The 16,431-nt window shown below is 39.8% G+C and overlaps 1 protein-coding gene across 1 annotated transcript in view; it reads left to right on the forward strand.

The window, feature by feature from the left end:
* Window positions 1-5,592: 5,592 nt before the first annotated feature.
* The window catches only part of egflam (EGF-like, fibronectin type III and laminin G domains), a 39,533-nt gene continuing 28,694 nt past the window's right edge, over window positions 5,593-16,431 (forward strand). Inside the window, exons 1-4 of the mRNA XM_084054290.1 lie at window positions 5,593-5,963; window positions 9,511-9,620; window positions 12,509-12,595; window positions 15,061-15,087. Of these exons, the coding sequence (XP_083910416.1) occupies window positions 5,870-5,963; window positions 9,511-9,620; window positions 12,509-12,595; window positions 15,061-15,087 (318 nt within the window). The 5' untranslated portion in view covers window positions 5,593-5,869. The remainder of the gene's footprint in view (window positions 5,964-9,510; window positions 9,621-12,508; window positions 12,596-15,060; window positions 15,088-16,431) is intronic.

Consider the following 16,431-nt stretch of genomic DNA (forward strand, 5'->3'; position numbering starts at 1 on the left):
GTCCGTGGGTGGGAGGAGGTGACAGCTGGAATGGAGGGCTGATTAGGAACACTGCTCCTGGAAGACTATTCCATTACCTCCTAAAAGGAGTTTGAGTGAAATCTTGGCTAAAGAGGGGTGATATATTGTCCATTTGTGGTCCCATTTATGTCTAAAAAGCCTGTTTACAATTTTGTACTTAGTAGAGATTTTGTGTTCCATCAGGTGGAAGATATACAGGGTCAATGAGGCAATTTACTTTAATTTATGGTAGGAGTTAAGACTTGGGGGCAAGAGTGGCTGATCCTGAGTCAACCCTTAGGGGCAACTTCAACCAGAACAGAGCTCAATTGAGTTTAGGTTCACTCAGTTCAACATGTGGATTCTCATCAATATTCCAACATAGTGAAACCTCTGGTATGAGCAATTTGCTATTTTACCAAGCTGAGAATAAATGTTGTATGTGATTACATTTAATACCTTTAACTACCTGAACCCTAGCATCCCTATTCTGGGGCTACATTCAGCAAATATAGCCAACTTTAGCAAAGATATTTAGTGGAGAGCGAAAACAAGATGGGGCCTTGAATAGTGAGCCCTTGGGAATCCGGTCAACTAAGTATAATTTTAATTAATTATTGAAAATTAATTGATCCTAGAATTGATCTCAGACCAGATTTGTTTGTTTTTAGTTTTTTTTTTGTGGCAATAGTAAAGTGATTAGATTGTCAAATAATAATGACTCAAAAGCTTGTAAGACATTTAGCTTTCATTTGATTCAGTAGTAGGTAGGTAAGAGATAAGTACTGCTGAAGAATTTGTTTTCAATGATTTGGGTGGTGGAAGTATTATGAAATAAGTGCTATAGAGAACCTACTTGGTAAGCCACTGTGATGTTTAGAAGGTAATCCACACCACATGTAGCCTGGTGTTGCTAAAGCATCAGGTGTGGGAGAGATCACTCAGATCAGGGAAGGGCTGTTATGAGAAGGAATGGTGGCCTGACCATTTCAAATAGACTTTTTGAATTTTAGGAGTCATCAAGGGAACAATCTTTTGGTTAAGTAGAATTGCCATTAATTCTGTCCATGGACGACTCTGCTTGCAATTTCAGTGTTGTCTCACATTGGCCACTAGGTGGCTGTAGAAGGACACTAAGGCCTGTGTTCTGTACTTTACAATGAAACTTCCTTCCACCGTTGGTTTCATTTTTTCCAGTTAGTTATTACAGTACCCAGTAACATTGTCATATTTCATCCTGATTGGCTAAGATTGACATCTTAAGTTTGCAGGAGTGGCCCGTTTTGAACAAAATGCCTCAAACCATGAACACAGCGTCCGACTGCTTTGGAAGTTTGCACGCACACTCCTACTTGCTTGATGAAGACATGCCACCATACATTTTTTCAAATCAGCTTTATACTGGCACTATAACAGCTTGATTCATGTTTTGTTCACAACTCCTGAATTGTTCTTACCTAAAGACCCAAACTATGCTAAACCACTAAAGAACTACCCAAAAATTGTCTGACTATAACACTATAACAAGCCACTTCACATTAATAACAATACAAGTAACAGTAACTCAAACACAAATTATAATTCTACACTCCAACAAATCAGCATATTGTGTCTTCTTCATCAACATTAATCCCTCAACTTCTACAGATTTCACTCACCTATATAATGAATGAATTCCGAACATTGCTGTCCCACATTAACCTACCTGACCTGGCGGAGACCTGCGCTCCGAGGAGCACTTTTTCTAGTTTCCTCTCTATCCTTTTGATTTCCAGCAATCATTCACACAATTATGGTGTGTTGTCTATTGGCACATATGGAGAAGAGTATTCAGAATATTCAAGTATGGCTCAGAATATTCAAGTTTATAAGGTTATAAGAAATGTTCTGTTAGATTCTATAGGCACTACCAAATTAGTCATTCAGCTCAGGATTGCCTGGTAAGAATGTGCATTGCCAAGAAAGTAATATTTTGTTGAGGAAGAGAGCCTATCCTGGAGCAGTATTGGTGTCGAACCTGATCATTCTGGGTTCCAGAAATCATTTATAGTTGCACTTTATTGCAATACTGGTCTGGAAAGAGTAAGTAAAAATCTAACTTAATTGACGATAAGATGGGAGGAGATAATGGAAAAGAGGCGAGTAGAGGACCATCTTAAACCCCAGCGTCAGTATTGTTGGGAAAGCTTTCACATGTCGCTAGTAGAGCCCTGAGGGACTCCGGTCAACCATATCCAGCCATCCAGCCACCTCAATAGAGAAGGCGTACTTTGTTAATCTGTGTTTGTTAGTCCATATATCATGGACATAACATCCAATCATACCCAAATTGGAATAACATGTTGAGGGGCCTCTATAGAGTACACATCCAAAGCCACTTTCACTTCTGGCCATAGGGGCGCCACAAACGCGAACAGTTGCGCTGTCTGTCGAACAAACTCTATTTCCCCCCTCATGTCCTGATGGCTACACCCCAGGCCTGGGAATAGGCAACCAGGCCTGACGGAGATATGTGCTCAGAGGAGCGCACTTTTCTAGTTTCTTTTCTTTTCTTTTTTCAGATAGAGAGAAACCTTTCTGAAAAACAGTGATATTTCATCCATTATACTAGCACATTCAGGCCCCAGCTAAAAGGCTTGATTGTGGAATAGTAGGTAAAGGAAAAACTTTGTCTTGCTGTGACCCAGAAGATACATGATTATCATTACTATAAGTGGCTAACATTGGTGTGAATACAGATGAGTGAAAGGGAACAGAATAGAAATCACCACAGCTCTGAACCCTGTGATGAGGTTGATTGTTGGAAACTGTTTGTTATGGCTTTTGATTGTTGTCATCTGAGCTTGCAGGTTTTGTCTTGTTGATCAGTGTAACCTTCCACCTAACCTTTCAAGTCCACAACACTTTATCATTGCTCTAATTTTTACCGCAACTCTTATGGAGAGGACAGGAATCAGTTTGAAGAATGAATGATAACAGAAAACAGGATGTCTCCCCAGTATCATCAAAACCACATCAAGCTCAAGTGTATGTACTGCAGCTTGAATGATGGAGTCATTTTAAGGTAAATGTCACATTTTAAAAGATTATTTTCCTATACATCTTATTATCCATGGTATGCACAGGTTGATGTGTGTACTGTACTGTGATGTACTGTAGGTATGCTCCCCCGTTTCAAAAGGTTGAAAAGTTGGGTAAAACATAGTTAGATTAAAATAGGCAGTCAAGTTATTCTGGAGAAATTGAATTTATGATTAGCTGATGTCTGATTTTTTAAATTTATAATGTCTGGTAATCTCAAAGATTAGCCCAGCTGGGACAATGAAACTGTTATGGGTCATCAAAGCTATTTAAGTTGGCCTATAGTTGTGCAATGGACAACATGTTCTTAGACTAAATAAAATAGGCCTATACTATTATGGTATAAGCATAAAATGGACCACAGTTTATTTCATCTGCTTACACAATAAACTGCAATATGGATTTGCACAAAATTACTTGATTTTTTTTAACAAAGGAGGAACTTCCAGAACTTTGGACAAAATAGGACATTCAACATTCATGAAACGTATTCACTTTGATCGAACATTTTCACATTTGATTTAAGCACAAATAACGCTAAATGAGTTTGAAAAATGACAAGCTTTTCTGGGGACCAGAATCAATAAGCAATGATTGGTAGCAATGATGACAAAGTAAGCCACATTTTGCTTATTTCACTTTGTGCACAAGGTCATATTCTTACAGAAGGTTTTATCACTTTGCTCATCGTGACATTTCTGACAAATGAATTTGGTTATTCTTGGTAATTGTTATTCATTCTTGAATCAATTAAATGAACAAATAAATAATACAAATCTATCTAGTAATGTAATATATAGTTTACTCTAAAATTATTTCTAAATAGGATTGCAACTATCGATTATTATCTTAGCAATTAATCTATAAATTACTTTTTTTTTAATGTAATATGGTCACTATAGTACTATTTAGGAGTGAGGATGTGTTCATCGAGAAGTGCGTTTTTTTTTTCTCCACCAGGCCGAAGGCATAGCAGAGACTGTTTTGCACCTTGTCTGTTCGTCCCTCCGTCTGTCTGTGTGTCCTTCTGTCTGCGAGCAGCTAATCTCCGGCACCGTTGGCCCGATGGCAGCGAAACTGTGCACACACACTCCCTGGATGCCAGAGCAGAACCTCTTCCCCGAATTTTTCAGATCGGCCAGTTATAGCGCCACCAGGAGGCCGATTTTTGCAAATCATTTTCTTTTCTATTACTCCTTCAGATTCTGTCCAAAGATCACACAAATCAGCACACAGTATCTCTATAGTCATGTGATCAAGACGGATCTGTCAGATTTTTCACATTCCATCCTGATTGGCTAACATTGGCTTCCAAAGTTTGCAGGATTGGTCCATTTTGAACAAAATGCCTCAAATCATGAACGCAGATATGTTGCACGCACATTCCCACACCATTCCCACACTAGGCCGAGGAAGAAATTCCCCCCTTTTCACATAGGCCTGTTATAGCCCACCAGCAGGCGGATTTTTGCAAAACACATTTTTGGAACAAAATGCCTCAAATAATGAACACAGCATCCGATTGCTGTGAAAGGCCTAGGAAGAAATGGCTACCACCAGGTGGCCACAATAACCTACCTGACCTGGCCGAGACCTGTGCTCCGAGGAACACCTTTTCTAGTTTAATAAAAAAAAAATATATATATATATTGACAAATCAACGTGAAAAAATCGAATTGATTTTTTGTAATCTACTAAATCAATTAGTCTGGTTTTGATTTATTGGTTGATTGATTGATTGATTGATTGATTGTTATTAGTCAAAAATGTAAACAGCACAAGGGTACAGTAAAACATGTAGGCTAAAAGGACAACACAAAAAAGTCCTGGGGATTGGTTTCCATGTTCCATGTTTCTATGTATTCAATCACTAAACCACTATAAAGCCCTATTTTCGAGTTCTTAGTAAAACAGTGTCACACAAATGGTTGTGAGCTTGAGTTGTAGATCTGCCATTTTTGCTAATATAATAAAAGGAACATTTTCACACAAAATCTATACTTTTTTAATAAAATTAGATTTTCAATGAGTTTTTATAATCAATTAAATGGATTAGTTCGATTAACTGTGGCACCCATTTCACAAGTATCACAAACACAAAGAACCAAAGCTCTACTACTATAGTTGTGGTGGTATCTGTCGTTGGTTACAGTTGTTATCCTGCCTCTGCTCCAAGACATGCTGCATGTCCATCTGTGGCCAGTGTGGGGGGGATTAGACGCTTATTATCCTCTTAGTCCTAAATGTCCCCACGTTCCTGACTGACCGCGCTCCTCCTCTTCGCTGCTGTCTCACACATTAATACACACAGGGCGACAAGTTATACTTGTCGAAAGGGTCGAGAGATTAGTGCGTAAAAAACTTGTGGTCCCTTTGGAGTTTTCTAGTCTGTACGCATTACGCGAGGACTGTCGTGGCAGTGTAGTAGAAGTAACCGCGTCTGCTCGTTAACGCTGATCTTTTGCAGACTGTAATCTCATCAGTGTCAAAACCTCGGTTGCCTTCGTTCGGATGGTTGACAGTTTCTAGTTCCGTTTACCTTTCTTTCTTTGGCTGGTATTTGAGCCAATTTAATGGACGAAAGCAGCTTTTACTTGCACTGAAACTTTATTAGTTTAATAGCCTAAGCATTTTTATTATTTTATCATTTTATTTTTATTATTTTATTTTGTATTATTTTTCTATTTGCTAATAGCCTATACGCGTTGTTTGCAGGTTATAGGCACGTTTGAATGTCGACGTAAAATGATCGTTTAACCAACCCTTCACGCTTTCGATAAAAGAAGACATGGAATTTAAAGAAAAAAGTTGCATATGCTTACTTCTTTTCACGATGTGCATTGTCAACGTTTGTGTCTGCGTAAAAAGGACAAACAAATCGGGTAAGTATAGGCCTACAGAATTCTAATTATTCCATGAGGTTTACAATACCGTTGTAATAATAAGTGATGTTCACTGACTAGGCTACTCCTATAAGCAACAAAACATGTTCTGTAGGCTATTATCACGTGGCATAGGACAAACAAACTTTGTTTACATTAAGTTAAAGGAAACATGTCTCTGAACACTTGCTATGAGTTAGATTTTAAAATGATTTACAGTGACATTTAGAATAGCGCCGGAACAACTGACCCATATCGATGGGAACAATCGGTTGTTTCGCCATTTTTAATGTGAAATTGGGTCTTTTATGTTTGAGATTTAATAAATAAAAAAAAACACGACCAACAGTTTACTGACAGATCCAAGTTATTAACTTTACATTTTTGTCATAATTGAGCAAGTATTTATTTAGTAATCGAGTAAAAAGCAAAAAGGGTCACGACCTACCTCGCCCCCCCTATATGAATGTTAGTCGCACTGTGCAAAACCGGTCTAACGTTCCATTAGCATTTGATTACACTATCACTGTTGGATTAACTATTCTATAGACTAACACAGCTATATTGTGTGGTTTTTACTACGATTCAACATACTATCACTTTTTTTTGAAAGGCGTCACATCATGATCTGTGACATTTTGCTTAGATGATTTCGACGAGCCCTTTTCAGCACTGGACAGCACAGCTGTATTTACGGTTTACCTCATTTCAATATCTATGCTCAGTGGTAAATCAACACACATTCACATAGGTAGTGTGCCAGTGGTTCTCAACCTGTGGGTCGGGACCCCCAGAGGGTTCCCCACATGATTTTTGGGGGGTCCCCAGATGACAGTGAAGTGACAATTGAATGACTTTTAAGACCTTTTTAATACCTAAAAAAAAGAAAAACTAAAGAAAAAAGACCATTACTGCATCAATAGTAATCAACAAACTATTCTATCCACCTGTTTCCTAGGCCTTGTGTTTTCCACTTCCTGTCGGATTTCATTGGATATCATTAGTCATCTGACCGGTTTCATTGGATTTCATTGGAGCAAAAGACAGGAAGTGGAACACAGTGAAAAGCCTAGGAAACAGGTGGATAGAAACTGGTCAAACATTGGCCAAATTGTCAAATAATATAAGAAAGAGGCAAAGATTGTGAAAATAGCAGATCTTGTAGATTGGCTATTTTCACAATGGAACAGAGTCAAACCAAATTGAATGCCTCAACTCCTACGTTCCAAGTGCTTATCAGGGTGGGGGGTCCCCAGTTCAGATATGATTATTTTGGGGGGTCCCCAGTTCAGATATAATTATTTTTTTTTGGGGGGGGGGGCCTGAAAAGGTTGAGAACCACTTGTCTAGGCTGTCTCCCAATATGCTGTAAAAGTCTAATGCACACAATTATGAGAGGTAGGGAAACCGATTCTACAGCATTATTTGCATTGCCCTAGAATGAGGGACCACTCAACCAACTTCTTTAATGCATGCATGCCAGGTAGCAGGGATAACACAAGAATGGTTTGAGATACTTTTGGTATGAGTGATGTCAGGTGACTCATTTGGAAATAACAGGGTCTGTTCCTGAGTCTTAAGGGGGTCTCACTCGTTGACCAGATTTCTCTTAAGAAAAACACTGAAACCATGTTTAAGTTAGCAAAGTTATGTGTTTTCTTTTAGTCACACCCTCAGAGCCTCCAGTTCAGCTTGATCAAGATAGTCAATTGAATGCTCAATTTTGTGTTCCAGTCAGAACTGTTAGAAATACTGTGAAATTCAAGGTATGAAATTGAAATATCATAGAAACTTGTTCATAAACAAATTTCAGTGAGTCAAGAAATTCAGTTAGAATTTCATTAATGCATTAGAAGTATTAACTAGCAGAAGCAAAAATGTAATAAAAAAAAAAACATTTCACGTTAGTCATTTTCCTTAGTTAAACACCTCACTAATTAAAGAAAGAGATTTTGCTGTTGTTAGTTTTGACTCTCTCCTGTGACCAAACCGGTGTGGTTAAACCTGTCAGGATCAACCTCCACCAGGACCCCAGGGTCACTGAATCACTAAGCCTCTCAACCACTGTAGCAAATGGTAGCATGAATAATGAAATGAATAATATTCATAATGATTTAAAAACATTGATAGTGATGTGTAACCATAAAAACGGTGAGTAGGAATGTTATTGAAATTGCTGTTCTGAGAGCCAAATGCTCTGTCTGTATTCAGAGCATTCTACTATCTGAGAATATTGAGTTCACTTTTGATACTTTAGACATTGGGTTATCTGACTAGTACTACACTACATAGTACAATCCTCAGTGTTCATTTATCCATTTGTAACTCTGAGAGTGTACAAATGTGGGTCTATTTGGTTATTATGTACACACTCTGAGTTAAATGAACACAGGAGTTTACAGTTTAACTGCTAGACTGTGAAAAGCTCTTCTCCAGATTGCCCCTAGTTGTGCTGGAAGAGGTACTTAGACTGTTGATGTTACAATCCTCATTCGAGAGACATTGCTAAATATTCCAAATTACCTCTTGAGTCTGCATGACTCATGAAACAGTGCCTGCCTTGATGAAGACATGATTATGTTTTGCCTTGACACGGTCAGCGGTCAACCGGACATTTCTCAGGAACAAGAGGTGCTGGAGCTGGCAGTTTTTACCCCCCGGGTGCCATTCCATACGGCCGCTGGCTAGCAGTCTAGACAGGGTCTGTTTGTCAGTGTGTCTGTCTGTCCAGAGCTAATCTTGCAAACCGCTGGCCCGATCAGTGCCAAACTTTGTATGCATGTGGCCAGTAAGCCTCAGAAGTATCTCCACATATACTTATAATATATAATATTTAACACATTTTTTTATGAAACCCAAATTTAGAGTCACAGATACGTTATAGATGACCGGCTTTTTGAATCAAAAGCTTCCAAGTGACCAACTCTACTGCAAGTGTGACTTCACCAATTCATGGGCTTGATACACGGGCTCGCTTGTGGTGATAGTTTGTGACGTAGACGCGCATTTGTCACAACCTCAGTGAGGTGACAAATACCCAGAAGGAGGTTGTCCCTATGCTCTGAGTGAGCAACTTTAATTGTAATGAGTGGGTGGGGATTTTCTGTGCCCACTCCAGATATTATTTAGCATGCTGGTCACATGAAGTCCGAGTTCCACTTTGGAGCCACGCCGTGATCCTGAAATCCACATAATTACCTATCTTCCTTATCCATTATAATATAAGGCCCTGCCCCCTAACATGGTATGAACTGTCATACTACATTACCCAATCCAACAGAATATCCCCCAAAAATATACAGTGTATATATACATCAAATCCTACAAATGTGTTGCTCCGCTGTGGCTCGATTCTGATCAGAATCTACAAGATATCAGAGATTCAAGCCGTAGTTCATGACTTTTAGGAATTAATTATTAGATGCACCATACAAACAAAGGACATCATCTTCAAACCCATTTACTGTTTTTTTTCTCTTTTTCTTTTTCTTTTTTTTAATGACCTTGAATTATCAAGCCATTAATTTTGTCTGTTTCTCTTAAGCAGATCGTCTGAGCCCTCCATTGGACATTCAGCTAGAGACGGTGAACTGCACAGCCTTCAGCGTGCGATGGAAGATGCCCAGACGTCATGTTAGCACCATTACTGGATACAAGGTAAACACATAATCTTCGCCTCCCAGCCTGCATTCTACAACCGAGTTTCGGCCACAGACACTTATCGCAGCACAACAACACAATGTTGATCTGGTCGCTGGTATATACTAGCCTTAAGGCACATGATGTTACAATCTTTTGTCTCCAGCTGGAAGGAGATCCTTGCTCTCAACTTGCACTGCTTGTTATCCAGGGATTGTACGTTGGCTATAAAGGAGGCGGTTTGCATGCTGCCTCAGGCTTGCTAGCACCATGGAAGCCTTCAACCCTCCATGTTAGGGCCACTATCTGTGTGTATCCTCAAGGAGTCCCAGTGGGAAAACTCTGGATTGGCACAGGCTTTAGAGGGCAAAATAATACAGAGGGGAAGTAATGTACGGTATGGTTTGTGAATATTTGAATGACCGGTGGGTTTCTGATATTATTATCTTTTTGTTATTGTTGTGGCAAATAGCTCACAAATATACCCAAACCAACTCACTCAAAGCACAGAAGGGAGGCGGGGGTGCTCCCTGCAATCACCACTCTCACTCTCTCTCTCTGATCTAATAAATTAATCAAATCAAAATAAATCACCTACAGTGATTTAAAAAAAACACACCACATAAAATAGGACAAGAAACATAAATTCCCCCAATGCAATATATTATGTGTCAGTTTTTGATGCAGGAATACCAAATTAGTTGCTGACAATTGTCACACATGGTGTAAGGTTAAAATACAGTTGCTGGTAGAAAACTAACACGACTGATTTTGGTGTCAGAGTGAAGCAGAGTTGAGCCGACCAAAAAAACAACAGTCCAGCAAAATATCTTATTAGACTATCACATTTGTACAGGAGGTTTGCTTCCTTCCTTCCTTCCTTCCTTCCTTCCTTCCTTCCTTCCTTCCTTCCTTCCTTCCTGCCTTCCTGCCTTCCTTCCTGCCTTCCTTCTTTCCATGTGTTTGTTTTGAATAAGCCATTAATGGAGTCTGGATCAGTTTGACAGTGTGTGCTCTACTTTTGACCATAATGTCTGTGCTAAGAGGATTAACAAGCTAGCTAACTAGCAAGCAGACCACTCATAGATTAGCATGTGGGTTCAATTAGCCAATGACTTTGGCAGTTCATATATAAGCCTGTTTCCTCGTAGTATTTGCTCCTGTAGATGCCTTGTCTTCACAGTGGAAAAATAAAAGTCAGAAATCAGGCCTGGTCACTCAGCTGCACTAAAACAACATTCATACTTGAAAACATCCTGAGCCAAAAGACTTTCAGGTCAAGAAGGAAAAATAGACTCAAAGGCATACCATGTATGATATTTATACCATATATTAGTTAACATACCAACTCTACTTTCTCTGCTAACCTTAGTAGAAATGACTGTGGTCAGACTTACTGTATCTCAGGGGGAGGTGAGTCCGACCAGAGATGAGGTCCAGAAACTGTCGGCATGGTGTTCAGCAAACACTCTGCCACTGAACACCACAAAAACCAAGGAACTAGATTTCAGAAAGTATATAACAGACACCACTCCCACTATTCATAAATGGAGACTGTGGAAAGGGTTCATAGTTTTAAAATCCTGGTAAACCACATCTCTGACAACCTCTTCTGGTCTGACATCATAGCTGTGCTAAACAATAATGGACTGAACGTAAAACTGGTGGCCTTTTATCACTACTCCTTGACAAATATGAAAACATTACGTTACTACAGCACTTGATTATTTTTGTAGCCTATGTTTGTGTAGGACTGAAACTTGCTACTGCATTAACTGCTTCAACCTGCTTTGACCATCAATTTCAGTTTTTTATTTCACTATTGTTCACATTATTGAAATATGTGCAGCACATGAATTTTGTTTCCTATTGCGCAAGTGCCTGTGTCTGAGTATTGAATCCCATCTCCCCAAAAGTGTAGAGTTTAGATCCTATAGCCTGAGGGGATGGTCTGAACTTGTGGCGCTGACTGAGAGCCACATTGACTGAGAGTCAGTGGATGGATTTGCCGTCCGTGGTTTTATTGGTTGTTGGTTGGTTGTCAGGGTGACATCATGACCAAAGACCAAGTCACTGTCAATATACTGTATATGAAAACAAACTTTCATTGACCAAAACCAAATCCTATTTTTAGAAGTGAGTGAGTGCCTCTCCATTGCGCCCCCCCACCCCACCCCAGCCACAAAAAGCTCTTCAAAGGGTCATAAATGCAATAAAAAAATCAGGCATGCGGTTGCTAGAACCCTCCCTGTGGTTGTGATGGACCATAACACCCCCATAGAAATACTTTGAAGTCCCCATGCAGGGTCACTAAATTCCCTTGTTTTGCCTCCAGCTAAGCTGTGAAATAAATGTGTAAACTGAGAAGTAAAGTGCACTATCTCTTTTATACACATTGACAATGTGTATTCGCAACGCTGGGCACAGCGACTCGCTCGCCTAAGCTCACTTGGCGGTGCCTCTCGTGGCTCAAGTCACCTTCAGACGGCGCGCCTCCGTCGATGAAAACGAGTGCACCTTTTTCAATCAGACTGGTTTTCCAATCATACTGTGGCATATACGCCTGCTGGGCTGCGAAGTTTCAACGGCTGCGTGGTCCTAGTGCCTGCCTTTTCGTTCTCTTTTTTGAATAGAACGTATGCGGAACTCGCGGTCCAATACTGGTCCGGTCCGCAGCCCACGGGGTACAAGTCCCCCGTGCCCCCCCCCCGCCAGATACGTCCCTGCCCAGAGGTCATTGCCAACACATTTACATACACTTTGCAAGACTATTCACTGGAATCTCAAACCACTGGACTCGTGAATAAATTATTTCTCAAGGTCTTTCACACTCTAAACTCTGTTAAAAAGTAATCTGATGCACTTCATGTGACCATTTATGTAGTGTACTGTGTGTGTCTTTACAGGTGTTCTACACAGAAATGAAGAATAATAATCCTGTGAGTAGTGCGTCCTTGCTGGAGGTTCCTCTCAGCTTGGAAATGCTGACCACTGTAAGTACACTATCATTTTATCAAAAGTTAATGTGTAATTGATAACAAGTCCAAGAAAGGAAGGAATATCCGCACACCGGTAGGGATACGTGTCTCTATCCTTTACTGTTTTTTAATTGTACTGAAACCTATTTCGTCCTTGTCACTTTGTGTGACCATTATTCCCATGAAGCTGCTAACAAACAGACAAACTGGATGAAAACAATAGCCCTCCATGAGCTGGTAAAATACAGGCAAGACTAGCTGGTTCTTATTTGGATCAATACTACTTCTTCCTAAAACATAATAGAGATGGGAGAAAATGGAATGTGTAGTGAAAAGCAGTATGTTTAATTTCACTAATGCTTTCAGTAAAAATCATACACCAAATACTGCTTACTGAAGAATGGACCTTTTCTATTTCTGCCCACACCCATTACAAAACCCTGGTATTAGCCTACAAGGCAACCAAAGGCATGGCACCCCCATACCTTCAGTATTTTGAACTTGTCACCCCATGTGGCCGTTTTCCTTAACAAATAGACAAACTGGATGAAAACAATACCCTCCCTGTTGGGGCTGGTCAAATATAGGCAAGAAATGTCTGTTTCTTGACCACAAATGTTAAATGTTATTTAGATAGCATGTTATTTGGACAGATGCTAGGTTAATTGTTTACATGGTATCCTAGTTTCTTTGAGGCACTACATTGTTCTCTCAGCACTCTACTTGTTTGACTATTTACCCTGTTGTTTGTTGATTAGGGTTCATGCTTACTCTCTGCTCACTCCAGTCTCGCATTTGTAAGTCGTTCTAGATAAGAGCGTCTGCTAAATGCCTAAATTCTAAATTGTTGTACTATTAATTGACCAGCAGTGTTTTTATTTTTTTCTTCTTTTTTAATATACATATTTTAAAGCAGCACTATGTTTTTTTTATGAATTAAATGTAATTTTGTCCAATCTGCATGGTAGAGTATGTTAATACAATATAACTTATACAATTGCGGTGGTTGTGTTTTGTCTCGCTGCTCTTCTATTGAGACATTTAGATTGTGTTAAAGTTCATGTCTCACCTAGACACAGGATCTGACTCGAATTTTGACCTGATGGTCAAAATTCTATTTATCCCCTGAGCAAGTAGGCAGGCTGAATGGTAAACGTTTCAGCACTTGCGCAGGAAACCGGGTTCAAATTCGTGGTAGAAGAGGAAAGTTACATAGTGCTGCTTTAAAGCAGTGGTTCTCAAACTTTTTCATGTCAAGGACCCCCAAAGTTACACCTATTAGCCCGCGGACCCCCATTTGAAAAGATAAGCCAGGAACCCCAATAAGAGAAGGTTTTTACGGCTTTCTAGCAGTGATTCTCAATCATTTTAATTTCAAGGACCCCCAGTTTGACATGCATTAGGCTACGGACCCCCATTTAATGGCATTTATACCTCTGGGACCCCAATTCACATTGTAAAACCAATGTTAATTTAACTCTGAGAGTGTACAAATGGAACCAAATGGACCCGTTAGGGTCCATTTGGTTCCATTTGTACACTCTCAGAGTTACAGACCCATAAGGGTCCATTTGGTTCCTGTCCATCATCTAGCTGGGGACCCCCTGGAACCCCCTCAAGTACCCCTGGGGGTCCCCGGACCCCACTTTGAGAACCAATGCTTTAAAGTCATGCTGTGTAACTTTTTCAATAAAACAAAATATATTTTTTTATATCATCTTTCACTGGTATATTTTTCACAACAACCATTCCTCATAAATGTGTTTTTTTTTTGGACAATTTCAACACTAACACTATTTTATTGGCAAGTGTCTGCCCCAGACATTCCTTTGTGAGTGGTACTTCTGTATAGACAAATGCTGTAAAGACGACAGAGCTATGAGAGGTGTCACCAAAAAGAGAACTGAAATGAATGTAACACAGTATGACTTCAACAGATGTTGCCAAGTTCTGGGGAACGGTTGGGGCTTTATTCAGAGTTAGTCGTAAGCATGAGGCCTTGATATAAAGGTACTCATTAACATATCGTTGCTGTCCGGCAGAAACCAGCGAACTAATTTTTTCCCCCATAAATCAGTGCTATTGAACACCCTTTACATCTGTGTGTTGATATAAAATATTGAACCAATGAAAAGTATTCAAAAGTGCTTCTGACAAAACCAGCTCCATTGGATCCTCAAACGTTCTGCTAAACCAGCTAAGTCCAGCAAAGGGGGGTGGTTTTCCTGACTCCAGGCTCCACCCCCTTTTGACCTCCAACCTCAATGTGAGCTTGGAGGTCCATTCAGCTGTTCTTATCAATGATGAACAAAACCTCCTAACTCCACTTTTTGTTTTTGTCATTTCCTGAATAAGGAACTTTTTGGAGTTAGCTGGTTGCTGCCGGACAGCAGAGATATTCACATTATATCCCAGTATTGTTTTTAGCCTCAAACATTTAAATGACTAACAAGCCTACCTCTGTTCTATTTTTCTCAAAGGGACAATTTGATGGACAAGCAGGCTTTGTGAGTACCATTCTCTTATGTTAAAATATGCTCATGATTAACATGCTGTGTATCTCAATGGCTTCATTTGAAAAACTACCACTTATGGTTTGTAAGAGTTTTGAGTCTTGGTAATCAAAATAATTATTCTGCAGGCATCCGGACAGGTTCAAGGAACGGAAACAAAAACTGGAAACAAAAAATATTTTAGTAGTGACGATACGTACAAGGATACATAATTCATCTGTAATTGTTTAACCAAAACATTAAGAAACATACATTACTGGTTAAAAGACATTATTTCTCAAACATCTCCGTCCAAACTCCCACAATCTCTTTAGATCAACATCACGTTTCAGAGTGCCGTCATTGTATCAATGAATGCTCCTAGGTACCCGTCTGTCTGTCTGTGTCACTTTTATGCCCATATAAGGAGATCTCTGTATCTATCTGTCCTTGTCCCTTTTATGCCCATATACTATGTCCATATATGGATCTAGATATATCTATCTATCTACCGGCATGGGCATAAAATATTTGAATATTTAATTATATTATGTACTATATTTAATAAATAACCCTTTTTGCGGTTAAAACATTTTTTTGGACACAGAATCAAATGTTTTTTGGTCATGGTTCAACAGGAGCCTGGATGGCTTGGTTCCAGGCTTAAAATAATATATATAAATATCTCTATGGGGAAAATTAATGGGTTTTCTATCTGAGGCACCACACAATGGCATCCACTGCTACAGTATGCCCTATATTCTTTTATATATGGGCATATCGGTCGGCTCGGTGGTTGTGGTCAACTGCCGATCCGACTGACTTCACGTCTGCGCACTGTAAGACTACGTGATTTTCTCTTAGAGAGCAAAGCACCATATAAGGTAAGGCAACGTCATCAATACGTTGTGACGAGTCACATCTAGCCTGCAGTTAATATATAAGTCAGGTGAACTGCTGGACTTCATTCATTTTAACTCTGACTTATAAGTGGAGTGATACCGCTGGTGCACAGTGGTTTTTAAGGAAAGGCATATTAAACCCCCGCACCAGTTGCAATGGCTTATCATAATTAAGCACTTATTAGAGCTCAACTTTGCTTGGCTATACTTTTGAGCTAACTTTTGAGCTAACTTTTGAGCCCCCCCCCTCCATGATGATGCTCAGGTCCAACCACGCGCGGACGTACGACAGGGACGGCTACAAGAAACGGGCCGCGTGTCTGTGCTTCAAGAGCGAGACGGAAGAGGAGGTGCTGCTGGTGAGCAGCAGTCGGCATCCTGATAAATGGATTGTCCCTGGTGGAGGAATAGAGCCGGAGGAGGAGCCCGATGTTGCCGCAGCTCGAGAAGTGTGTGA

The sequence above is a fragment of the Gymnoscopelus microlampas genome (genome assembly GCF_963454915.1).
Source record: "Gymnoscopelus microlampas genome assembly, chromosome: 4".
Taxonomy (NCBI): Eukaryota; Metazoa; Chordata; class Actinopteri; order Myctophiformes; family Myctophidae; genus Gymnoscopelus; species Gymnoscopelus microlampas.